Here is a 25096-nt window from a genome sequence, read left to right on the forward strand (position 1 = left end):
ACGTATGCCATTTTTAGACTCCTCCTTCCTCTGTGTGTACCCCCCTTTCCTCTCTAATTAGAGCCCCATCCCACCCACGTTTGCCCTTCCCCACTGCACTCCGCTATCCCATCTATTGCTCCCCAGCCCCAGCCATGGTCTCTCTTCACTTTCCTGGTTTATGAAGTTACTCCAGGTTATATACTCACATGTGATGATTTTTAGGTAGGAACCTGAGATGGGAGAGACATGACATTTGTCTTTCTGGATCTTAGTTGATTTCCTTACTCAATATAGTTGATCTTTTCTAGTTCCATTCATTTACATGTATATTAGTCAGGGTTCTCTAGAGTCACAGAACTTATGGAATGAATATATATATATATATATATATATATATATATATAGAGAGAGAGAGAGAGAGAGAGAATTTATTGGAATGATTTGCAGGCTGTAGTCTACCTGTGCCGGTTGTGAATGGCAGCTGGTCTGCTGTATAAGCTGGAATCCTGAAGAAGTAGGTTCTAACAGATGTGCTGGGCAAGTAAGTGCAAGTATGTGAGGAAGAGCTGTAACTTTAATTTTTTCAAAACCTACTTTAAATGCTGGTTATTATCTGCTTTAACTTCCCTTCTAGCCCATCACCCACCAGAGGTAGTGGAAAAGAAAGGATACAGAGGAAGTGGACCTTTTTAGAAATAATTCTTTGGACTGAATCCAATCCGCATTATCAGCACATCAGCGGTTCAGTTCACACAAATCAGTGGCAGCTCTGTCTACTCACAAACATGATTCATGAATCAGTCCGATCCAGAAGAAACCATGAGGCTATACCAAATGGCCCAAGTCTGCAGAAGTGGCAAGAAGCCTTTGGAACACCACCAGAAGTTCTTTGGTGAGTTGCTCTCTATGAAGTCACAACAAACAATTGCTGGCAAAGACTGGCAAGGTGAACCAATGCCACATAGCATCATTCACTGTCTGTTGATATATTTATACCCTTTCCAAGCATCATGTGTTCTCACAAGTGTCTACTCTAGCAACATATCACTTGCCCTTTTTCCAAGCTATTTTCATAAAAACACCAGGTATCTGTCCGTTCTCAACAAAACATCCTCCCACATGTCTGCTTCAGCAAAAACATCCTCTCATAAGACAGTTTCCAGAGGGACTGGAGAGATGGCTCAGTGGTTAAGAGCACTGACTGCTCTTCCAGAGGTCTTGAGTTCAAATCCCAGCAACCACATGGTGGCTCACAAATTGTAATGGGATCTGATGCCCTCTTATGGTGTGTCTGAAGACAGTTACAGTGTGCTCATATACATAAAATAAATAAATCTTTAAAATTAAAAAAAAAACAGTTTCCAGAAAAACATCATATGACACAACTGAGTTTCCAAGGAAACCAGAAATTTCTACTTCAACAGATGGCAGTTTCAGCAGAAGCATCACAGGCAGAAAAGCCAAATCCGTAACCAAAATAAGTATCTACTCCAGTAGGCACAAATCATTATTTTTCATGGAGGAAGTGGTCCAGTATAGTCGACCTGCCACTGGGTGGCTGGCTGGTAACCTTGGGGAATGGTATCATACCTGGGACTCAGTGTTGGTTTCTTCTGTTAGCAGATTTGGAATTCAGCAGCAGTCCATGTTGCTGAGCCTATGCATAACTCTCATCTTTGCCACCATGGTCGCTTTGTTCATTGAGCAATGAAAGGGAGAGCTGGGGAAAGAGGCTGAGTGCCCACAGGACAGGGCATCCTATCTACTTTATTACTGAACTTCTCTGTTGAAGTCACCTTCAGATGAAAATTTACATGAACACAGATATCTTTACATCCTTTGCCCATTTGGAGAGATCTACCCAAATACTTCTTCCCCAGATGTCTTTCTCACCAATTTTCCAGTCATGATCTTTCCAGGTCTCTGACCATCCATCCAATCCATTGGCTAAAGCCCATGCATGTGTCAGTGAACAATTGTATATATGGCCATTTCTTCTTCCAAACTGTAATACTATGTGTACTGCTCTAAGTTCTGCCCACTGTGAAGATTTCCTTCCAGGGTTGTCCCAGGAAGGAGCTACAATGCAGTCCACTTCTGGGTGGTGCCTGCATAGCATGTAGAATCATCAGTAAACCAGGCTCTGTCTCTTACTCAGTCATCTGATCATTGGGAGCACCTCATGAGGCTATAGGTGCATGCTTGGCAGCAGATGGCACTGTAACAGGAGTAGAAAACAGATATTTGGCAACTTCATGTAAATTGGTTGTGCCTTCAGGACCTGCTCAGGCCTGATGGTATATATACCACTTCGATTTGTTAATAGATTGTGGCTTGGGGAAGTTCCTGTGTTGCCAGCCATGCGCCCAAACCCAAAAGGTCTCTTCTGTGATTAACCTAGAGGTGCCCAACAGCATTTCTATCTGGCACTGACATCTCAAGTATCATCAGATATGTTGGTTCACATGATGATGGTCCAATTTGTAGAGCAGCCTGGACCTGTTGTAGAGCCTTCTCTGGTTCCAGGCCCCAAACAAAGCTAGCAGCTTTCTGAGTCACTAGGTAAACAGGCCTGAGTAACACACCCCAGTGAGGAATGTGGTGTCTCCAGAATCCAAATAGATCCAGTAAACATTGTGATTCTATCTTGGTGGTGGGAGGAGCCAGGTGCAATAACTTGTCCTTCATCTTAAAAGGGATATCTCTGCATGCCCCCACACTACTGAACTAAGAATTTTACTGAGGTAGTGAGAGACCCCCAACTCAATGTTTTTAGACCTCTAAGCAACTAGCCCATCACAGATTAACTTGTTTTTCTGCTTTCAGCTTGAGAAAGATAGCCCACCCTGTTCTAGTTCCAAGGTTTAACTATACAAAGCCCTAATGCTCCAGATAATCTCTAACCTTCCTTACTTCCTCATTCTGTACTTCCCCATTCCTTGCTTGTTTTGTCCTCCACCCCTTGCCTTGTGAATTGTGTCCTCCAACCCTTGTCTTGTGATTTTTCCCCTTTAAATACCCCTGACTTCAGTTGCACAGGGTCCACAGTCCTCTAACCCTGCGCAGTGTACGGCTGTGGGACCCAGAATTCTGGAATAAAGAAATCCTCATGTTATTGCATCGAGACCATTTCTTGCGAGTGATTTGGGTGTCACCTTCTGGGGTGTGGGGTGCTGGGGCACCCTCGATTTTTGGGGGGTCTTACAGTAGATGGTCCTTGAATTTTGGTTAGATTTATTTCCCATCCTCTGATACACATATGTGTGACCAATGAGTACAAAATAGTTGCTACCTCCTTCCTATTTGGTCCAATCAGCATAATGTCAATCTAGCGCACCAGTGTGATATTTTGTGGAAGAGACAGATGATAAAGATCAAGATTATAACTGAGTTATGACACAGGGCATGAGATTAATATATCCTTGAGGCAAATCTGTAAAGGTATACTGCTGGCCTTGCAAACTGAAAGCATATTGCTTCTGGTGGTCTTTATGGACAGGTACTGAGAAGAAGGCATTTGCTAGATCAATAACTGCATACCAGGTACCAGGAGATGTGTTAATTAGTTCAAGTAAGGAACCTACATCTGGCACATCAGCTGCAATTGGGAATACTACTAATTTAGTTTTTGAAAGTCAACTGTCATTCTCCATGATCCATCTGTCTTCTGTTCTGGCCAGATAGGGGAGTTAAAGGGAGATTTGGTGGGAACTGCCACCTCTTTCAAGTCCTTAATGGTGGCACTAATTTCTGCAATTTCTCCAGGGATGTGACACTGGTTTTGATTCACTATTTTCTTTGGCAGAGGCAATTCTGAAGGCTTCCATTTGGCCTTTCCAACTGTGATGCACTTTTCCACAGGTCAGGAAACTAATGTGAGAATTCTGCCAACTTTTAAATCTATCCTGATTATATATTTTGGAACTGGGGGAATAACCACAGGATGAGTTTGAGGACCTACTGGACCTACTGTGAGTTGAATATCAGCCAAAACCTCATCGATCACCCATAAACTCCTACTTTAACTGGAGGGCCACAATGTTTCTTGGGATCCCTTGGGATCAGCGGCAATGCAGAACCAGTATCCAACAGACCCTGGAAAGTCTGATTGTTTCCTTTCCTCAGAGTACAGTTACCCTTGTCAAAGGTCCCTCTAGGGAAGGATTGGAGAAAAGCTAACTCCAAAACTTTCAGCTGTCTTATCAAGGTTGTTCTTCAAGGGAACCTGTCTACTTCTTCATTCAAGGGGTTCTTGATCTGAAAATTGATTCACTGGCTGAGATTACCTTTTGCTATAATCCAATGTAGTCTTTCTTTTATTTGAGAAACTTTCTGCTTATACTGATAAACAGAAATGCAATAGGCTTCTTATCTATTTCATGCCTGGAAATACCATGATTGATTAGCCAGTATCAAAGGTCCATGGGAACCATGCCATTATAAAATTCACCTCTCCGGGTGCTAACCATTCATTGTGGGTTAGGTCTTTATGAATGCTGTTTTATCTACACTGTCAATTATGATAACTACAATCACCTTGTCTCTGGCAATTAATCTATGCTGCCACCTGGGGGCCCACTTAAAACCATTGCATTTAATTCATCTACTGAGCAGCTGCATCTCCAACCCTAAGGTCTGGAGCAAAGAAAAGGACAAGAACAAAACTCTTCAAATGTGCTGGTGCCTCTCTCACCAGTTTGTGTCTTATAGGATCAGAGAAGGGCATATCTTCTGGGCCTTCCCATTGTGGAGGATTAGGTTTATACAGTTGTACCTGTAAGATCCCCAAAAACCGAGGGTGCCCCAGCACCCCACGCCTCAGAAGGCGATACCCAAATCACTCGCGAGAAAAGGTCTCGATGCAATAACATGAGGATTTCTTTATTCCAGAATTCTGGGCTCCACAGTCGTACAGGGCTAGAGGACTGTGGACCACAAGTGCCGAATTGTGACAGCTTTTATAAGTTTACAACAAAGCCCGTGAATCACAAACCAATCATTTCTTAGCATGGAGAGCCCACGAAATTTGAGTCAATCGATTTGTACCACTCCATAGTTTTTAGACAAATCAGTTTAAATTGTCGGAGCCCGCACTCAGTGGCCCAATTAGTTTCCTATTTTCTTGAATGTCTATAGCTGTGTGAACTCCTGCATAGGGGTAATGGCGTAAGTTTACAGAAGCAAGATAAGCTTAGCCCCTTTCCAGTTACCTTATGGGGCCAGGATCTCCTATTCAAGGCCTTTCTGCTAGCTCTAAACAAAGGGCGGGCTCTGGAATGTGACCTTTTACCTAGTTTCTAGCAACGCGAGATAGCATTTTAAACTTCTGACTTCTAGTTAGTTTTAAACTAAACTTGGGGTCACTAGAGTTAGGCTGTATTATTTTCTATCCTTTCATACCCACTCTAGCATTGCAATTCCCTGAGCCTTAAAATTCCTTCATCAACACTAAGCCAAGGGATATCAGGCATTGCCAACTCCTTTTCAGTAGGTCATCTTTTAATGATGACTTCAGTCAACCAAGCAAACTTCTGATAACTTTTTAAACTGTGCAAGCTTCCATATTAAACTTAGAATCTTCACTCAGAGAGCCCATATCAGTAAACTCAGCCTGATCTAGTTTTATGTTCCTTCTACCATTATCCCACCCCCCTACCCCCACCCTTTTTTTTTTTTTTTGATTTGTTTTTTTTCAAGACAGGGTTTCTCTGTGTAGCCCTGACTGTCCTGGAGCTCACTCTGTAGACCAGGCTGGCCTCAAATTCAGAAATCTGCCCACTTCTGCCTCCCAGAGTGCTGGTATTACAGGCGTGTGCCACCAACGCCCGGCTTATCCCACACCCTTAAAATCCATCCCCACACATATTTCTCAGACTTCTGCTGGAATGAATTAGCAAACTCATTAAGCTCTTTAGTAGTGCAGTCCACTCCCTCACAGACTACACTTTCTACCTCCTCTCTGGGACCCTCGGAAGAGCAGTCAGAGCTCATAACCGCTGAGCCATCTCTCCAGCCCTGAAGTTTGCTAACCTTAAGAAATTCCACAAAGCTTTACGAAGGACCCGCCAAATCAAAGATCAATATGAACTGTTACTCTCTAAATTATCTTGAGTCAGAGCTGACCACTGGGCAGCCTTTCCTGCACCTACATGTGAGCTCACTGTGGTTTTTGTGGCAGACATTGAAGAATGCTACTAACAAGCCAAAGAGTTATGATTGTAATACTCATGTATGCTGTGTTATCTCAAGGTTCTGAAACTCCCCTGTTCATCACCCGTCTACCTTACTCAGGACCAATCAGCTTGAAGGTTTGCTGAAAATACTTTGCCTAGTGAGCCACCCGCTTCTCTCCTTGCCCTTTTAACTTTTGAACCTGGTTTTTCCTATGGAAAGCCTGCCCTGAGAGCAGACTAGTGCCACAGTTAGGCTTGCGAGTCCTTTTTATGGTCCTGAACATTCAATAATAGGTTATGTGTTCAATAAATTAATCTTGCTTAGCTGAGAGGAACGTTTTTATGGTTTGTACGGCAATCCATGAACCCCAGAACTTTATCAATTTATAAGGAGATGTAATGGTTTGAAATTGCTTGGCCCAGGGAGTGGCACTATTCTAGCTTCCTGGAAGCCAGTCTTCCTCTAACTGCCTTTGGAATGAGAGGTGGAACTCTCAGCTCCTCCAGCCCCATGTCTTCCTGGATGCTGCCATGCTCCCACCCTGATGGACTGAACCTTTTAACCTGTAATTCAGCTCCAATTAAATCTCCTTAGAATAGGTGGTCATGGTGTCTGTTGATAGCAGTAAAACCCTAAGACAGCAATCAACCAGTAAAATTATTTTCCTTATTTTCCCCCAAACTGTAGAAAGTGGCCTCACCTAATCCATTGCCATTCACAATGGATGGATCAAGATAATCAAAGGCATTTACTTCTTTTAAGTTCGAAATATACTTTCCACCATGGGACTTCAATATTCTTTTAGCTCCCATTAGAGAGAAAGTGTGACTAGAGAGGTTTTAGTAGCTGAAGATGCTGGTCAATTAGAAAGTACTGGCAAATTATAAAGCCAATTCCAGGTACCTAAATGACTCATCCTTATACTGCTGTTTCTCTGGAACCACTCCAGGGTTCCATTACTTCTGCATTAGTCAGGGTTCGCTAGAGTCACAAATGATTTGCAGGCTGCATCTAACTGTGACAGCTGTTGTGGGGAGCCTTGGCGGGGGAGGGGTGCTTGGCAGGAATCTGGCACTGGCCAAGGACAAGAAAATGGGCGTCAGGAAGGAATCTAGTTTAGGGTGGAACAAAAGAAGTAGGCTTCAGGCAAGAGTCTGATTTTGGCCAAGGACAAAGAAGTAGGCTCAGATATCTTGGTCATCCTGACGAGCCCCTAGAAACAGCAATCTCGGGACTTTGCTTATTGCCTTGCTTGTTCCTTGACTATTTGTGTTTATTGTACTGTTCGCCCTTATTGCTTGCATGTAATTAAAATGGTATAAAAGCGGATTGGGAAAAAGTAAACCTGCCTCAGCCTCAGAACTGGCTGGGGTCATGCTACAGTGTTGTCTAATTGTCTTTTTCCTTTTTAATCCTCACTCCTGCACTGGAGAACCCATTGACTGACTGAGCTGACTTGGTCGAGCTGTGAAAGGGAAGTCCAAGAATCTAGTAGCAGCTAAACACAAAGCTGGGTGTTTGAGCTGGTCCTCTGTATAAGCTGGGATCCTGAAGAAGTAGGCTCCAACAGATGTGCTGGCAAGTAAGTGCAAGCAGGTGAAGAAGAAAGAACCCTTCCTTCTTCCACTGTCCTTACGTAGGCCTGCAGCAGAAGGTGTGGCCCAGATTCAAGGTGTGCCTTGAGACCTGGACTAAAGGCATGCATGTCTTCCAGCCCCAAGGCTTGGACTCCAGATTGTAGTTCATTCCTTATACAGTCCAGCAGACAGCGAGACTAGCCACTGCAACCTGCAAGTTTCATTTTTCTTTATACAGCAGAATGGCATTCCATAGCGCATATGTATCTCATTTCTATTAATTTATTTTTAAATCGAAGGACATTTGGATTGTTTCCACCTTCGATGAACATGGCTAAGCAAGAGCAAGGCATGGTAGTGCACCCTTTTAATCCCAGCATTAGGGAGGCAGAGGCAGGAGGAGCTCTGTGAGTTTGAGCCCAGCCTGGACATCTAGGCTACACAAAGGCACTATGTCTGGGGGAAAAAACAAAACAAACACAACATCACACACACACACACACACACACACACACACAAAGGGAAAGAAACAAAGAAAGAAAAGGAAAGAACGAACGACCCTAGACTGAGCAAGGATCTGTGGGACAGCGTGTTCTGTCCTCTGTGCACACGCCAAGGGATGTTAGAGCTGCTTCCTGTGGGAGATTTAATTTTAGGCCTTTTGGCTGCGTTCCAGGTTGGTTGGACCAGTTTCCCATCCCATCAACAGTGAATGTTCATCTCTGTTCCTGTGTCCTCTCCAGCATTCCTTGTTAGTTAAGTTGTTCTCTCCCCCCCCCCCCCTCCATTCTGACTGGGGTCAGATGAAATCTCAAAAGAAATTCTTTTGACTTTTATTTCCGTAATTGCTAGGGATGATGAACATTTTCTGGAGATATTTCTAAGTCGTTCCTATTTCTTCTCTTGGGAATTCTGTGTTCAGATGCCATGCCTATATTTTGAATGGGTCATATGTGGCTTTTTTTTACCTTGTTTTTTGAGTTCTTTGTGTGTTCTGGTTATTGACACTCTGTCAGGTAGATGCATAGCTGCCAAGGATGCTGATGTCAGGCCCATGAGAATAGCGTCTGATCATCCAACTGAGACGTTAAAAGGCAGGAGGGCGTGGAACAACGTGTTTCACATGCTGCAGGCAGCAGCTGACAGCCCAGAGCACCACTCCCAGCGAAGCTCTGTCGTAATTGTGCACCACATGCATACTTGGTGCTCACAGCTAGCAGCCTCCCGGAGCCAAGACCTCCAGCGTTACTCAGACCTGGACACAGTCCGCTGACAGATCTGAAGTCATTGCAGGCCATGGGAAGTCATCCCTGCTCTGTCTTTAAGCTTAGTATAGACCTAGTGAGCAGAAACCTGATCTTGACCCAATGTATTTGCACTGAGACAAGGTAGAAAGGCAGGGAAAATTATAGGTGTGTGAGAAAGAAAAAGAGCCCCTTGCCCTGAAGTCTGGCTGAAGCCCCTTGCCCTGAAGTCTGACTGAAGCCCCTTGCCCTGAAGTCTGGCTGAAGCCCCTTGCCCTGAAGCATTCTAGCAGATTGACATTTGTTGTGAATGATGCTGAACAGAGATAATATTCTTTTCATAAGTAGGTATTTTATGTTAAAATAGCAATGAACCAGACATAAAATGTGTTGTGTTGATTGTATATGACCTGGATTAGGGCCTCATTTTTCTCTTGGATATTTGATGCGACTCCCACAATCTTCCCAGGAACTTTAATTCCCTCCTGGAAATAAAGGGGGAAAATCCAGATGGGAAGATGTAGAGTTTTAGGTTAGGTCATGAATGTTCTGGGTATCCTGGTTGATCAAAGAACAGTTCTGTGATCCCTAACCTGTGTCAAGAACTTATTCCTCAACTAGTTTGAGATGTGTAGATGAAGCTGGTGGAAACAACCTCTGGGCCTTCACTTTCTAACTTATTAATATTCTTCCCTCCACAGGATTTCTTTGTTCCCTTACCATTCTAAATTCAAGGCCAGTCCTCGATGCAGTGACTTGACTGAAAAAGCTAAATCAATGACGGTGAAACAAGGTGACCTTGATGAGGCCCAGGCACCAAAGTTAACTTCCTTGCCTAACCCAGTTTGTGAAAACATGACTGACTAATGCAACAGTGCACCCAAGTCCCCCTTGCTTTGTGCTCTCTCTCATCCTATGAAAACGTTCTTCAGTCTCTGTTCCGGGATGCTGGTCATCTCCCAGATTGGTCATCTACATACAAAATATCGCTTTCATTTGTAAGCTTCTATCTCTGAAATGATTTTTCTCAGATTCTACCCAAAGGTGACACTCAGACTGTTTCCACCTAGCTCAACAGGAGAGTGCTGTGAAGACGCACAACTTGCTCACAGGCATGGAGTCTCCGCCCACATGGGCGTGTCTACTCCCGATTTGTTCTTAGATTGGCACGTGAGGACACTTTGGCCATGTTGGATGAGGGCGCAAAAACAATGACCCAGGAAATCCGGTGACGGAATCTTGGGCGGGACCACAGGGATTACACCGTTCTTCAGGACCCCCCACACACACACACACACAAACACACACGCATGCACACATACATATATGCACAAATACTGCTATCATTCTTAGGAGTTCATCAAGTCCTCCTTCTGTACTGCTTCTATGAGTTTTCAATTTTTGCCTACATTAGGGTGCTCACGGAGCTGCCCCTTCTTAGTCCTTGTACCGCGGCAACCTAAGGCCAGGCAGGCGATCCAGTGGGCATTGGACTGACCCGAGAACGGTGCGGGGAGTCTCCATGGCGCCACGGATTGCCCCGGAAAGGGCCTCCGCACAGCCTGCGTTCTGTAAGCCCGGGACTGTGAGCTTCGCGGACGTGGCCGTGTACTTCTCCCCGGAGGAGTGGAGGTGTCTGCGGCCGGCGCAGAGAGCCCTATACCGGGAGGTGATGCGAGAGACCTATGGTCTCCTGGGCTCTCTCGGTGAGAACCTTCCGGGGCTCCTGGGGTAGCCCCGCCCGTGACACCGTGGGTCCTGCGGGGCAGCAGAGAGCCCTGGGCACGGGCGGTCGGGACCAAGTGTGTCGTTCTCCCCGACTAGTGGGGTTTGCTATCTTTCCCTCCAGGAGTCGGAGGCGCCAAACCAGCGCTCATCTGCTGGGTGGAGGAAGAGACCGAACTGTGGGGACCCTGTGCCCAGGACCCCGAGGTGGCCATGTGCAAGACAGAAGTCGACTCAGGTGAAGGGCTGGGTACTCTGGCTTGGGGAAACTTCTGTGTTGGCAGCCTGTGCGGTGTCTTCTAGTGACTCCACTCCCTGCCTGGCAGTTTCTTCCCTGTTTTCCTGTTACCTGGCCAAAGCCATGATGGCTGCCCCCTGGATTCATCTAGGAAGGGGCTGTGATTGTTCAGTCCAGCGCTCTCACCTCATCTCTACAGGCTCACTAGGCTGTGTGGCTGGTCGCCCCGCGTTCCCACTGCTCCTCTGCCGCCATCACTGTGGCTGCCTTCTGAAGGCCTCTTCAGTTCTGGCTGTCCACCTGTGACAAGTGCTCAGCCCACTGCACTTGGGAACGGGGACACACAGACACCTTTCTCTGTGCTGCCTCTGGACATCCGTGCACCGGGCAAGCTCAGATGCTGTGGCCTCCACCCTCCTGTGCCCTGTCTGTCCCCATGTGGGGCTGTGGGAATCAAGGGGCAGTGTGAGTCAGAGTCTGAGCTTTGTCATGGTCTCCCAGCAGATTGCAGACATGAGGAGGAAAGAAAGAGACCAGGAGAAGAGACGGAGGCAATCCAGAAGACGTTTTGTACAGAAGCTGGGCTGAAGGAGCCATGCCCCTCCTTTGCTGTCCCTCCTAGCAACTTGGATCTGCTGTCCAAGGATCCTCAACAGGGGCAGCCCACCTCTGGTGCTGTTCAGGCCACGGTCCTAAGGGCAGACAAGCGTCATGAGTGCCATGTGTGTGGGAAGAGTTTTTCCCGACAGTCCAAACTTGTGGAGCACCTGTACGCTCACACAGGTGAAAAGCCGTTTTGTTGCCCAGACTGCAACAAATGCTTTGGCCGGGCTTCTTCCCTGAGAACGCACAGAGCCAGACACCGAGGGGAACGGCCTCATCGCTGTCCAGACTGTGGGAAGAGTTTTGCCCAGCGGTCCACACTGGTGGCGCACATGTACACGCACACAGGCGAAAAACCATTCCGTTGCCCTGACTGCAACAAATCCTTCAGCCGGCCTTCTTCCCTGAGCACGCACCGGGCCATACACAGAGGGGAGCGGCCTCATTGTTGTCCTGAATGTGGCAGGGCCTTCACACATCGCTCTGGCCTCATTACCCACCTCCGCGTCCACACTGGGGAGAAGCCTTACTGTTGTGCTGACTGTGGCCGCCGCTTCAGCCAGAGCTCTGGACTCCATGAGCACCAGCGGGTCGTGCACAGTGGCATGACCCCCTTTCCCTGCACACACTGTGGCAGAGCCTTTGCCCGTGCCGCTTATCTTCGGTGCCACATGCGCACCCACACGGGCGAAAAGCCTTATTCATGTCCTGAGTGTGGACGCTGCTTTAGCCAGAGCTCTGACATGGCAGCCCACAGGCGGACCCACAGTGGAGAGCGACCCTACCCCTGCCCTCAGTGTGGTAGATGCTTTCCCACGAAGTCAGCTATGACAAAGCACCAGTGGATCCATCGGCCAGGAGCCAAAGTCAACAGGGACAGAAAAACCAGTCAGTTATCTTTATCCCTGGACCCTGGCCAAGAGGACCCGGATCCACCTGTGGGCTTCCGGCACTACCCAGAGATATTCCAGGAGTGCGGGCAATGGTCTTAAAAGTGCCAACATAGAGGGGGAAATGTGTACATTGTTTGAAGCCCATATGCTTTCATCTCTGACAGCCTCCGGAAGTCACAGACGGTCTAGCTAGTGCTGGTCCTGGGCACAGGGTATAGTCTTCTAGCTGCTTACTAGATGCATTTGCACACACTGGGATCCTACTGCTGTCTCTAGGTCTATTGGGCTGGGGTGGGAAAGCCCGCTAGAACTCCACATGAGAAGCAGCGGTGGTTTCCTGGCTTAGGAGTATTGAGAGGATGGAGGTTGAAGACAGTCTTATTGACGTCCTTGCCTCTTCGATTCAGAGGCTGATGTTGATGGCTCTGTGTGAATTGAGCCAGCCTCGTTTTCAGGGATTGAGTCACTGGTCAAGAGCCTGTCATGGTGGTGCCTGCCTGTGATCTCTGCACTGGGGAGGTAGAGACAGGAAGATCAGGAATTGGAAACCAGTTTGGGTCACCTGAGAGTGCATCTAAAAATAAATGAAATAACAACTGGAATTAAGGTTTAAAAACCAGAGTATCATATGCACCAAAGGCCCAAGTTTCTAGGTTCTCTGGAAATAAATCTGAAATATTTAGCCAAGCAAACAAGACAGAACAGTTCTGAAGTCCATTCTCAGTACTCTATTTACTATATACTGTATGTGTTGGCACATGCTTAGTTGCAGGACTCGGTAGCTGGTGGCACAAGGATGTTCAGAAGTTCAAGGCTGCTCTCAGTTACACACACACACACACACACACACACACACACACACAGAGGAGGGTCAGAACAAGTAAGGCCTATAGTTCCCATGACTTGATTTAAGTGGTGGAAGGAGAGAACCAGTTCTCGAAGATGGTGGCATTTTGGTTTTTCTGAATCAAAGAGGGCAAGTGTAAAGTTGGACGGCATAGGAAGGAAAAAGCATCAACCCCATAAGCTATTTCTGTTTATTTGTGTTTTATGTTATGCCTTTTATTTTTTGCCTATCTCCTTGTTTACCTTTCCTCTGTGCCTGGGAGAAGAAGCAGCTTGAAGAATACTCCTAGTCAGGAAGAGGCCCTTGGGGCACATCTCTGACCCTGCACCAACTGGTGAGCAGGCTGTGCTCACTCTGCCTCTCACCCATCTCTGTCCACCAGGGAGAAGCCTGCTACTCAGCGGCTCCTGCATTAGGAGGGAAAGGCCCTGACAGCTTGTCCAGTCTGGGAACACCCTGGGCTGGGCCTTTGCAGCCACTCTTAGACACAGGCAGGGAAGTCCCCACGCCTGTCTGAACTGGAGGAAATCTCAGCCTTTCCATCCTGTTGGGCTCAAAGACAGAGCAGAGGAGGCTAAGCCACCGGCCCAGGGTTACAGTGACGCTGCAGGGTCACAGCTTCCTGCTATCTGTTTAAAGTGTGTGTGTGTGTGTGTGTGTGTGTGTGTGTAGGAGGAGCTTGGGAAGACAGCTGTCAATAAAGTACTTTGTAAAACTGAGGAACCCAATTCAATCCCCAGCTATTTTATGGTTTTTTTTCTTCTCCCCTTTCAACTCCCTAACACTGTATAAGAAAGAAAAAGGGATAGAAAGAAAAGGAAAAAGATGTCAGGGATCAGAAATGGGGCAATGTCATCCTTAGAATATCCTGCTAATTAGAGACATTGAGTTCCATGGGGTAAGTTTGATCTCTGTCAGGACATCTAATTTCATGTTGTTCTCTCTTCTTTGTACACAACCACTTAAACCATAACCAAGTAGTGACACATCCTCTCAGGTCCCTAGCATTTATATGCCCTCTGCAAAGTCCCTAAAATGCCAATTGTCACACCATTACAGAAACTATCTACAGTTGGCAAAATCACTCCCCTGTCAGAGCAAGAGGCAAGTCGTAGTCAGCAGCTGTGGACAATCTGAATCAGGCCCAGATTCCATATCTGGGGTTAAAATGGAAACATTCTTACGATTCTGTGTCTTTTAAAGAAACCAAAATGCAAAAATTGTCACATTTCCTTAATTCTGTTTGAAGTCATTAATTGTGGTGTGTGCAATGGGAAATTATAAGCAGAGACATTTTCAATGTAGTAAGCACTTTTTGGGTCAGTGGCCAAGGCTTTCAGGAGACCTCGGCTCTTTCCACTGTAGCCTTTGATGCAGGGAAACAGCGGCGGCTGAGCAATCCTACCACCTGCGTTAAATTCTCTCTCTCTCTCTCTTTTTTTTTAAAGATTTATTCATTTATTGTTTTATCTAAGTACACTGTAGCTGTCTTCAGACATACCAGTAGAGGGCATCAGACTCCATTACAGATGGTTGTGAACCACCATGTGGTTGCTGGGACCTGAACTCAGAACCCTTGGAAGAGCAATCAGTGCTCTTAACCACTGAGCCATCTCTCCAGTCCCCAATTTCTCATTTGAAATCTTCATCTATATTTCCTGGATGCACCATGAGGCCCTGGGAAGCCAATCCAGTCCTTCCCAAGATCCTCTCTGCTGTCCCTGAGGGCAAAGAACCATGAAGATATTTTATAATGTTGGATTTTGGCAGGTAGAGTAAAATGGTCATCCGTGGCCAGCTCCACAGAAGCACTGCCTGTGGTAGCGTGCCTTAGAACTGCATGCTCCTCCTTGGCTGACCACGGAAAAGCAGCTCATTTTTTTTTCTGTGGGGGCTCTAGGCCTCAAGACTATTTCCTAATGCTAAGAAATTACCTTGAATATCTTTTTTTTTTTTTTTTTTGGTTTTGGTTTTTCAAGACAGGGTTTCTCTGTGTAGCCCTGGCTGTCCTGGAACTCACTCTGTAGACCAGGCTGGCCTCAAACTCAGAAATCCACGAATATCTTTTTTCACCTACACTCATCGGTCCAATGTCAAACCCTGACTCGTTGCCTGCACATCTGAAGACTTAGACCTTCTTCCTGGTTTACATTTAGAAGAACCATTGCCCTTAGAGATGCCTGGTTCACACTTTTGTTGCAAATGAACATACTCCCCACAGTTAAAGCACCAAGCATTTTGAGATCTGAGACCGTTAGTGGCTTGGTCATGGTGTCTTTGCAAATGACTAGAGACCTTTAGCTGTTCCTTGACTTTTGCTATTAGCATGCTACACATTAGAACCAATATTGGTTATACCTCTTATCCACTCATCCATAGCTCCTGCCCGTGCCTTTTTTTTTTTAAACATTTGGTATTTGAATTTTCAAATCCTAAGGTCTCTATCAATGCCTGCCTCAATTCAGGGTCTGGGGCAGGGCTTTGTTCACAGCTGAGACCAATCTTTGAAAAAAAAAAAAAATCAAATCAGTGAAGGCTTCTCTAGAGCCTTGTATAATCTTTGTAAACAAGGTTTTCCTTCTTCCAGGCTCGACTTTATCCTGAGTTCTTCATGCTGCTAAGTGACATTGTTCTATAGCAGCATCATTAAATTAATCTGTTTTGTATCTCAGAGACCTGCCCTTCTATTAGAAACTGGTCTTTTCCCAAGTTCCTTCCCTGTGCTTTGTTTCGCTGTTCAATACTCATGTCTTCCTCCCGCCACCGTGTGAACCATTGCGACGGTGGGCCAACCCTAGTACAGCTGCCACCAATCCCCTCCAGACTTGGGGAATACTTAAGTAGCCCAGTTATTTAGAATTTACATAAGGCGTGTGCATCCCATATGAAAAAATGGCCTCTTTAAACTGTCTTAGATGTGTCATTTCTATAGGAACCATCCTATCTCAGCATAACCTTGTTTCAGTTCCACACCATTAGCAGATGTGCTGTGTGACTACTAAAAAAGCTGACTCTAGCCGGGCGGTGGTGGCACACGCCTGTAATCCCAGCATGCTGGGAGGCAGAGGCCAGCCTGGTCTACAGAGTGAGTTCCAGGACAGCCAGGGCTACACAGAGAAACCCTGTCTCAGAAAAAAAAAAAAACAAATCCAAAAAACAAAAACCAGGAAAGCTGACTGTGATCTAGGAACACTGAGCCACCACTCCTCCTGCTCTGTTGGCCCGGTTGGTTGGGGATAAAAACTTTCTTTAAAGTACTTTGTTTCCTTTGATTTCCCTCTCTCCTTTCCAGCTTTTCTCTGAGCCCTGCGCTCCAGCAAGGTTTCTTTCTTCCTGGGAGAGGCTCCTGCTCCCTCGCTCAGTGCCTGGAATTGAGCCTTTTTGTGATTCCTTTTCCAGCGCTCCTGACTCCCAAGGGCTTTCATTTCCACCCTCATTTTTTCCAGTTATAAAGCCAGCTAGGTCAGCCTTCCAGAAATAAAAGTGCAGAGTGGCTCCTTTTGTTTCCCCCCCCCCTTTTTTTTGTTTGTTTCTCAGACCCTCCAGCTCCACCCACAGTTTTTCCAGTTGCACATCCATTCCCTCAAACTTTTTCCTTATTTTGTTTTTATTTACTTATGTATATGAGAGCACTGTAGCTGTACAGATGGTTGTGAGCCACAATGTGGTTGCTGGGATTTGAACTCAGGACCTTTGGAAGAGCAGCCAGTGTTCTTAACCACTGAGCCATCTCTTAAGCTCAAACCTTTTCCAAACAGAATACAGGAAAAAGAAAAAGAAAAAGCAGAAGATCTTCTCTGGGAGCAAATCCAGGGATAATCCAGTTGTGGCAGACCCAATCAAGTTTTTGCTGGAATGTGGAAAGAAAAATATCCATCTCTTTGTCCTGTACCAATTTCTGGGTTTTTGTTGTTGTTGTTGTTTGTTTGTTTGTTTTTGGATTTTTTTTTTTTCGAGACAGGGTTTCTTTGTATAGCCCTAGCTGTCCTGGAACTCACTCTGTAGACCAGGCTGGCCTCGAACTCAGAAATCTGCCTGCCTCTGCTTCCCAGAGTGCTGGGATTACAGGCGTGCACCACCACCACCCAGCCTGTACCAATTTCTCTACAGCATTTGGAATAAAATTTCCCAATCAGCCTGGATCCATCACTTATAGCTGGATTTGAATACTTTGCAGGTTCTTCTTTCTTCCCCTTTCCATCCCTTTTCCTCCACCATTTTATCCCCCTAGCACTAGATAAGGAAGAAAAAAAGGTTCCAGGATAAGGTTACTTCCCTATCTAAACTCAGTTTCCAGTGACTAAATGCTTCATATTTCCTCTCCTTGCTATACCATTGTCCTAACATTAATAGGTATAGTTCTTATAAATTAGCCTAACTCTAATAAAACATTCCACTGCATGATCTAACTGTATAATCATAAATTCAAATTTTAAGTTTCCTTTGATTGCCTTTTAAGATAAATTTAAAGTGTTTGTCATGCTGAATCTACACTATCAGCTCCCATGCTCAAATACAAGTTTCCTTTGGTTGTCTTTTAACTTTGGACTTCTGGTATTTCCCTTGCTAAAACTATATGGTCAACTGTATTCACAAGGTCAAGGTCTTTAAATTTCCTTTGTATTTTAAATGTAATACATTCAGTCTCCTAGACAGAAGGACAAAAACCCTTCTTGTTCCTTCTACCCTACAAAAGCTATTGTCTTCCCTAAGCTCATCTTAAAGAGTGTTCATGTTGTTAACAAATTTATCTCTGTTATAAACCTATGTGCTTCAGGAAACCCACTCAGATCAACCCTACTGGACCAAATAGACTCCATCCAGATAAGTAGTGCTGATAAATAGTCTAAGTTCCCACTTGCTACTTGTCTTAGTCAGAGTTTCTATTCCTGCACAAACATCATGACCAAGAAGCAAGTTGGAGAGGAAAGAGTTTGTTCAGCTCACACTTCCACATTGCTATTCATCACCAAAGGAAGTCAGGACTGGAACTCACACAGGGTAGGAACTTGGAGGCAGGAGCTGATGCAGAAGCTATGGAGGGGAGCTGCCTCCTGGCTTGCTTCCCCTGGCTTGTTCAGCCTGCTTTCTTATAGAACCCAAGACTACGAGCCCAGAGATGGTACCACCCACAAGCCACCCCCCACCCCCCACCCTCCACCCCCGCCTTGATCACTAATTGAGAAAATGCCTTACAGCTGGATCTCGTGGAGGCATTTCCTCAAAGGAGGCTCCTTTCTCTGTGACAATTGCTTGTGTCGAGTTGACACACAAAACCAGCCCGAACACTGTCCCACAGGTGGGGTTCCTCTCCTATGCCCTGAGATTGGGACTCCCCTCACCACCAACCACCAGGACCTAAGGATTTCAAATGTACACCTAATAATTTTTTTCTCCCAAGTGTACTTAACTTTATTCTTTACCTGTAATGTGTGTGTGTGTGTGTGTGTGTGTGTGTGTTAGGATCTTGTCAAGTCCAGGCATTTACTACATTCAGGACAGCTCCAGAGAAGCAACCCACAGGTGCTCCAATCTTCTCTCACAGACACGGATGTTTCTACTGGGCCTGCTCCTTCCTATCTATTCGCAGATGTTTCCACAGACCCTGGACAGCAAGGAAACAACCAACTCTCCTAAAAGTGGACCAACTTCCCCATACCCATTTTCTTAGATTTCCCAGAGACATGTCACCCCAAAGTCAGCAGGAAGTAGTCAGATACCATGATGACCCTTTTCCTGCTTCTCCATCACCTCTTTCTAATTTTTCCTTTTTCAATTTAACCAAAACAGGAGCATGTTAGCATTTCCTCTAGGCTCTGCCCCACAGTTTCCTGGCAACAGCCAAGTACGCCCTACTCACTATAAAAGGGGCTCTTTGCCCCCTCTTCTTGCTCTTGCCCTCTAACCCTCTTCCCCTTCTGTCCCTTCTTTCTCCATTCCCCTCCCCCTTCTCTCTCCGTGTGCTCATGGCCGGCCATTCCTCCTCCTTTCACTCCCTCTCCCTCTCCCTTTCTCTGTCTCTACTACACCCTCCCCTCCCCATGCCCTAAATAAACTCTGTTCTATCCTATACCATCTTGTGACTGGTCCCTCAGGGGGAAGGGATGCCTCAGCATGGACCCGCAGAGTCACCCCTTTCACCCACGCCATACTCTACCTCTACCAAACATATCCCTGGCTTCGTTTTCTATTCTATAAAACACAACAGCTCTGGATGATGACAAATAGAGATAATATTCCTTTCATCGGTAGGTATTTTTATATTACAATAACAATGAGTCAGACTTAAAGCCTGAATATGTATGACTGTGAGTAGGACCTCATTCCTCCCAGTATTTCATGGGACCCTCACAAACGGCCCAGAAATCTTATCTCCCTCCTAAGAGTGAGGAAGAGAAATCCAGATGGGCAGGTATACAGTTTTAGAAGGTCGTGAATGTCCCAGGTGTCCTGACCGACCAAAGAACAGCTCTATGATCTCCGATCTGTATCAGGAGCAGTCAGTATTCATCAACTAGATTTATAGACCAAGCTGGTGGAAACACCCTAACTGGAGGCCTGCTTCATTTTCTAGCTTACTAATGGCCTTCCTTCCATAGGCTTGCTTCTAGCTCCACGATACACTGACCATAAACAAAATGCTAAACGTCTATTCACAGGCTACTTCCACCTAGCTGACCTTGAGAGGGCTGTGGGTCTCCTGAGTCCGCAACACCCTCAACTGCATGTGGGCCTCACAGGCAGGGACTCTCACATGGGCTTGTTCTCAGACTGACACTTGTAGACTCTGTGGCCATTGTGGATGAGGGCTAGAAGTCCAGCGGTGCAACCCTGGGCAGGACCGCTAGGGAGCACAGTTCCTGAGACGCCCCGCCCAAGTCGACATTTTTTACGCAGGCGTCCTGAAATCTCGGTTGTGTTCTTATCAGTTTTCAATTTTCACCTACATTAGGGTGCTCAGAGACCTGGTTCCTGTCCCTTCTCAGCCCTTATATCTGACCACGGCAACCAGGCAGGCGATCCCGATCTCGAGGGCGCTGGGCTGACCCGGGGTCTGTGCGAGGAGTCTCCATGGCGCCACGGATTGCCCCGGAAAGGGCCTCCGCACAGTCTGCGTTCTGTAAGCCCGGGACTGTGAGCTTCGCGGACGTGGCCGTGTACTTCTCCCCGGAGGAGTGGAGGTGTCTGCGGCCGGCGCAGAGAGCCCTGTACCGGGAGGTGATGCGAGAGACCTATGGTCTCCTGGGCTCTCTCGGTGAGAACCTTCCGGGGCTCCTGGGGTAGCGCCGACCGTGACACCGTGGGTCCTGCGGGGCAGCAGAGAGCCCTGGGCACGGGCGGTCGGGACCAAGTGTGTCCTTCTCCCCGACTAGTGGGGTTTGTTATCTTTCCCTCCAGGAGTCGGAGGCGCCAAACCAGCGCTCATCTGCTGGGTGGAGGAAGAGACCGAACTGTGGGGACCCTGTGCCCAGGACCCCGAGGTGGCCATGTGCAAGACAGAAGTCGACTCAGGTGAAGGGCTGGGTACTCTGGCTTGGGGAAACTTCTGTGTTGGCAGCCTGTGCGGTGTCTTCTAGTGACTCCACTCCCTGCCTGGCAGTTTCTTCCCTGTTTTCCTGTTTCCTGGCCAAAGCCATGATGGCTGTTCCCTGGATTCATCTAGGAAGGGGCTGTGATTGTTCAGTCCAGCGCTCTCACCTCATCTCTACAGGCTCACTAGGCTGTGTGGCTTGTCGCCCCGCGTTCCCACTGCTCTTCTGCCGCCATCACTGTGGCTGCCTTCTGAAGGCCTCTTCAGTTCTGGCTGTCCACCTGTGACAAGTGCTCAGCCCACTGCACTTGGGAACGGGGACACACAGACACCTTTCTCTGTGCTGCCTCTGGACATCCGTGCACCGGGCAAGCTCAGATGCTGTGGCCTCCACCCTCCTGTGCCCTGTCTGTCCCCCTATGGGGCTGTGGGAATCAAGGGACAGCGTGAGTCAGAGTCTGAGCTTTGTCATGGTCTCCCAGCAGATTGCAGACATGAGGAGGAACGGAAGAGATCAAAGGAAGAGACGGAGGCAATCCAGGAGACGTTTTCTACAGAAGCTGGGCTGAAGGAGCCATGCCCCTCCTTTGCTGTCCCTCCTAGCAACTTGGATCTGCTGTCCAAGGACCCTCAACAGGGGCAGCCCACCTCTGGTGCTGTTCAGGCCACGGTCCTAAGGGCAGACAAGGGTCATGCGTGCCATGTGTGTGGGAAGAGTTTTGCCCAGAGGCCCACACTGGTGGAGCACCTGTATGCTCACACAGGTGAAAAGCCATTTTGTTGCCCAGACTGCAACAAATGCTTTGGCCGGGCTTCTTCTCTGAGCACGCACCGAGCTGTACACCGAGGGGAACGGCCTCATCGCTGTCCAGACTGTGAGAAGTGTTTTTCCCATCGGTCCACATTGGTGGCGCACATGTACACGCACACAGGAGAAAAGCCATTCCGTTGCCCTGACTGCAGCAAGTCCTTTGGCCGGGCATCTTCCCTGAGCACACACCGGGTCATACACCGAAAGGAGCGGCCTCATCGCTGTTCTCACTGTGAGCGGACCTTCACACAGCGCTCTGCACTCGCCAGCCACCTCCGCATCCACACCGGGGAGAAACCTTACTGTTGTGCTGACTGTGGCCGCTGCTTCAGTCGGAGCTCTGGGCTCCACGAGCACCAGCGGGTCGTGCACAGTGGCGTGACCCCCTTTCCCTGCACACACTGTGGCAGAGCCTTTGCCGATTCCAAATACCTTCGGCGCCACATGCGCACCCACACGGGTGAAAAGCCTTATTCATGCCCTGACTGTGGACACTGCTTTCGTCAGGGCTCTGAAATTGCAGCCCACAGGCGGACCCACACTGGTGAGCGTCCCTACCCCTGTCCTCAGTGTGGCAGGCAGTTTCGCACAAAGTCAGCTATGACAAGCCACCAGTGGGTTCATAGGCCAGGAGCTAAAGGCCATAAGGACAGAAAAGCCAGTCAGTTATCTATATCCCTGGGCACTGGCCAAGAGGACCCGGATCCACCTGTGGGCTTCCGGCACTACCCAGAGATATTCCAGAAGTGCGGGGAATGGTCTTAAAAGTGCCAACATAGAGGGAGAAATGTGTACATTGTTTGAAGCCCAGATGCGTGAATCTATGGCATCCTCCGTAAGTCACAGAGGATGCTGGTCTAGCTGGTGCTGGTCCTGGGCACAGCTGCTTACTTGATGCATTTGCATATGCTGGGATCCTACTGCCGGCTCTGGGGTGGGGAGGTTGGAGAGGTTGAAAAAGAACCTTGTTGACTTCATTGCCTCTTCATTGCAGAGTTGATGGCTCTGTGTGAATTGAGCCAGCCGCATTTTCAGGGACTGAGTCACTCACTGGTCAAGAGCCTGGTGTGGTGGTGCCTTAGTGTGATCCCCGCACCGAGGAGGTAGAGACAGGAAGATCAGGAATGTGAGACCAGTTTGGGTCACCTAAAACTGCATCTAAAAATAATAAGAGGGAAATTAATGGACAATTAAAAATCAAAGTACCTCACCCCCTAGCCCCAAGATATCTAGCTTCTCTTGAAGAAAATAATCCAAAATAATCAGCCAAGCAAACAAGTCATATTTGTTCTGTGTTCCATAATCAGTACTGAGTATACTGGGTGTGCTGGCACGTGCCTAGGTGTCCATTCAGAGTCTCAGGCTGCCCTCAGGTACACACCTACACAGGAGGGGGGAGGGGTGCTCAGCTGGTAGGGGCTACAATTCCAGCGACCTGATTGCAGCGGCGGAAGGAGGGAAGGAGTTCTTGAAGACTGTCCTCTGGTGCTTCTTCAGGTTTTCTGAATCAAGGAGCACATGTGCATAATAGGATGGCAGAGGAAGGAAATAGAAAAACCAAAGGAAACAACTCCACAGACTCAAGTTCTGCTCCTGTAGTTTATTTTGTATTTTTAAAAAGTTCTTACTCACCCATACCTCTCCTCTGTACCTGTGAGAGGAAGCAGCATAAGAATAATCCTGCCAGGCAGTGGTGGAGCACACCTGTAATCCTAGCACTTTGGGAGGCAGAGGCAGACAGATTTCCGAGTTCGAGGCCAGCCTGGTCTACAGAGTAAGTTCCAGGACAGCCAGGGCTATACAGAGAAACCCTGTCTCGAAAAAATACCAAATCCAAAAAAAAAAAAAAAAGAAAAAAGAAAAAAGAAAAGAAAATAGAAAATAAAAAAATAAAAAAAAAGAATAATCCTAGTCAGGAAGAGGCCCTTGGGGCACATCTCTGACCCTGCACCAACTGGTGAGCAGGCTGTGCTCACTCTGCCTCTCGCCCATCTCTGTCCACCAGGGAGAAGCCTGCTACTCAGCGGCTCCTGCATTAGGAGGGAAAGGCCCTGACAGCTTGTCCAGTCTGGGAACACCCTGGGCTGGGCCTTTGCAGCCACTCTTAGACACAGGCAGGGGAGTCCCCACGCCTGTCTGAACTGGAGGAAATCTCAGCCTTTCCATCCTGTTGGGCTCAAAGACAGAGCAGAGGAGGCTAAGCCACCGGCCCAGGGTCACAGTGACGCTGCAGGGCCACAGCCTCCTGCTGCCTGTTTAAAGTGTGTGTGTGTGTGTGGGGGGGGGGGGGTGATGTGGGCGTTGGGAACTAATCTCTAGTTCTCTGGAAGAATAGCAAATGCTCTTCCAAGAACCCCTCTGTCCTATCTCCTCAACACACAATTTGAAGAGACATCTTGCTATCTCTTGCCCTGAACTCCTGAACTCAGAAGATCCTTCTCCTGTCGCCTCCAGGTGACTGAGACTAAGGTGAATGTGAAGTTCACCTCGGCTGTCTTTACCTCTCTGATGAGCTCCTGACAAGATGCCTAAAAACAGCTGTGAGAAGTCCTGGGGAGTCTGGCCAAAGGGTCAGGAGTTCAATGCCATGTGGACTAGTGTCCCCAAACAAACCAGGACCAGCAACCAGAGCCTGGAGAGATGGCTCAGTGGGCTAAGAGTATGGACTGCTCACCCAGACGTCCTGAGATCAAGTCCAGCAACAAGTTAGAGGTCTCACAACTGTCTGTCAGTCTTGCTGCTGGCTAGAGCCTCCGTGCACCGTGTGCACATGCTTACTATAATTAGAACCAACAATGGTAAAAGAAAAAAAAAAAGAAAACAGGTGAAGGAGGAGGAGTTTAGGAAGACAACTGTCAGAAAAGCTGAGAAATCCAACTCGATCCCCAGCACCCACAGTAAGAAGCTGGGTGGCAGAGCTTATGTATCCCCAGAGCTCCCTGCCAAGCGTGGCCAGCCTAACTGGTGAGCTCTAGAGCATATGAGAGACCGTATCTCAGAGAAGGCAGGTGTGACTCCGTAGAGTGACATGACAGGTCTTTTGGCCTCCACGTGCACATTGTTGTGTTTTTTTTTTTATTTTTACTGTGTCCTCATGCACGTAGATTTTAGGACAGTTTTGGAGAGTTGGTTCTTTGCTGTAGCTTCCATACCAAAGTCAAGCCATCAGGCTTACACAGCATGTTTACCCTCTGCACCATCCTGACGGCCTAAGCTTATCATTTTAAAACTTACATTTTTTAGCTGGGCGCTGGTGGCGCACGCCTGTAATCCCAGCACTCTGGGAGGCAGAGGCAGGCAGATTTCTGAGTTCGAGGCCAGCCTGGTGTACAGAGTGAGTTCCAGGACAGCCAGGGCTACACAGAGAAACCCTGTCTCGAAAAAAACCAAATCCAAAAAAAAAATTACATTTTTGGCACTGGAGGATATTATTTCACAAACCATCTTTGTTGTCCCTGAGCCACACACACA

At 47.4% G+C, this 25096-nt stretch overlaps 3 protein-coding genes across 4 annotated transcripts in view; all 3 read left to right on the plus strand.

The window, feature by feature from the left end:
* Positions 1-25096, plus strand: part of Septin1 (septin 1) — a 502205-nt gene that overhangs the window by 324378 nt on the left and 152731 nt on the right. The gene's annotated exons all lie outside the window — the stretch shown is intronic.
* LOC127695924 (zinc finger protein 764-like) lies at positions 10267-13285 on the plus strand. Its single transcript, XM_052198215.1, has 3 exons — positions 10267-10683; positions 10827-10940; positions 11445-13285. Exons 1-3 carry the CDS (start codon positions 10500-10502, stop codon positions 12533-12535), a joined length of 1389 nt encoding a protein of 462 aa, XP_052054175.1. The 5' UTR covers positions 10267-10499; the 3' UTR covers positions 12536-13285.
* Positions 20159-22597, plus strand: LOC127695918 (zinc finger protein 764-like). Its single transcript, XM_052198202.1, has 3 exons — positions 20159-20538; positions 20682-20795; positions 21300-22597. Exons 1-3 carry the CDS (start codon positions 20355-20357, stop codon positions 22388-22390), a joined length of 1389 nt encoding a protein of 462 aa, XP_052054162.1. The 5' UTR covers positions 20159-20354; the 3' UTR covers positions 22391-22597.

Source organism: Apodemus sylvaticus, chromosome 1 (genome assembly GCF_947179515.1).
Source record: "Apodemus sylvaticus chromosome 1, mApoSyl1.1, whole genome shotgun sequence".
NCBI classification, from domain to species: Eukaryota; Metazoa; Chordata; class Mammalia; order Rodentia; family Muridae; genus Apodemus; species Apodemus sylvaticus.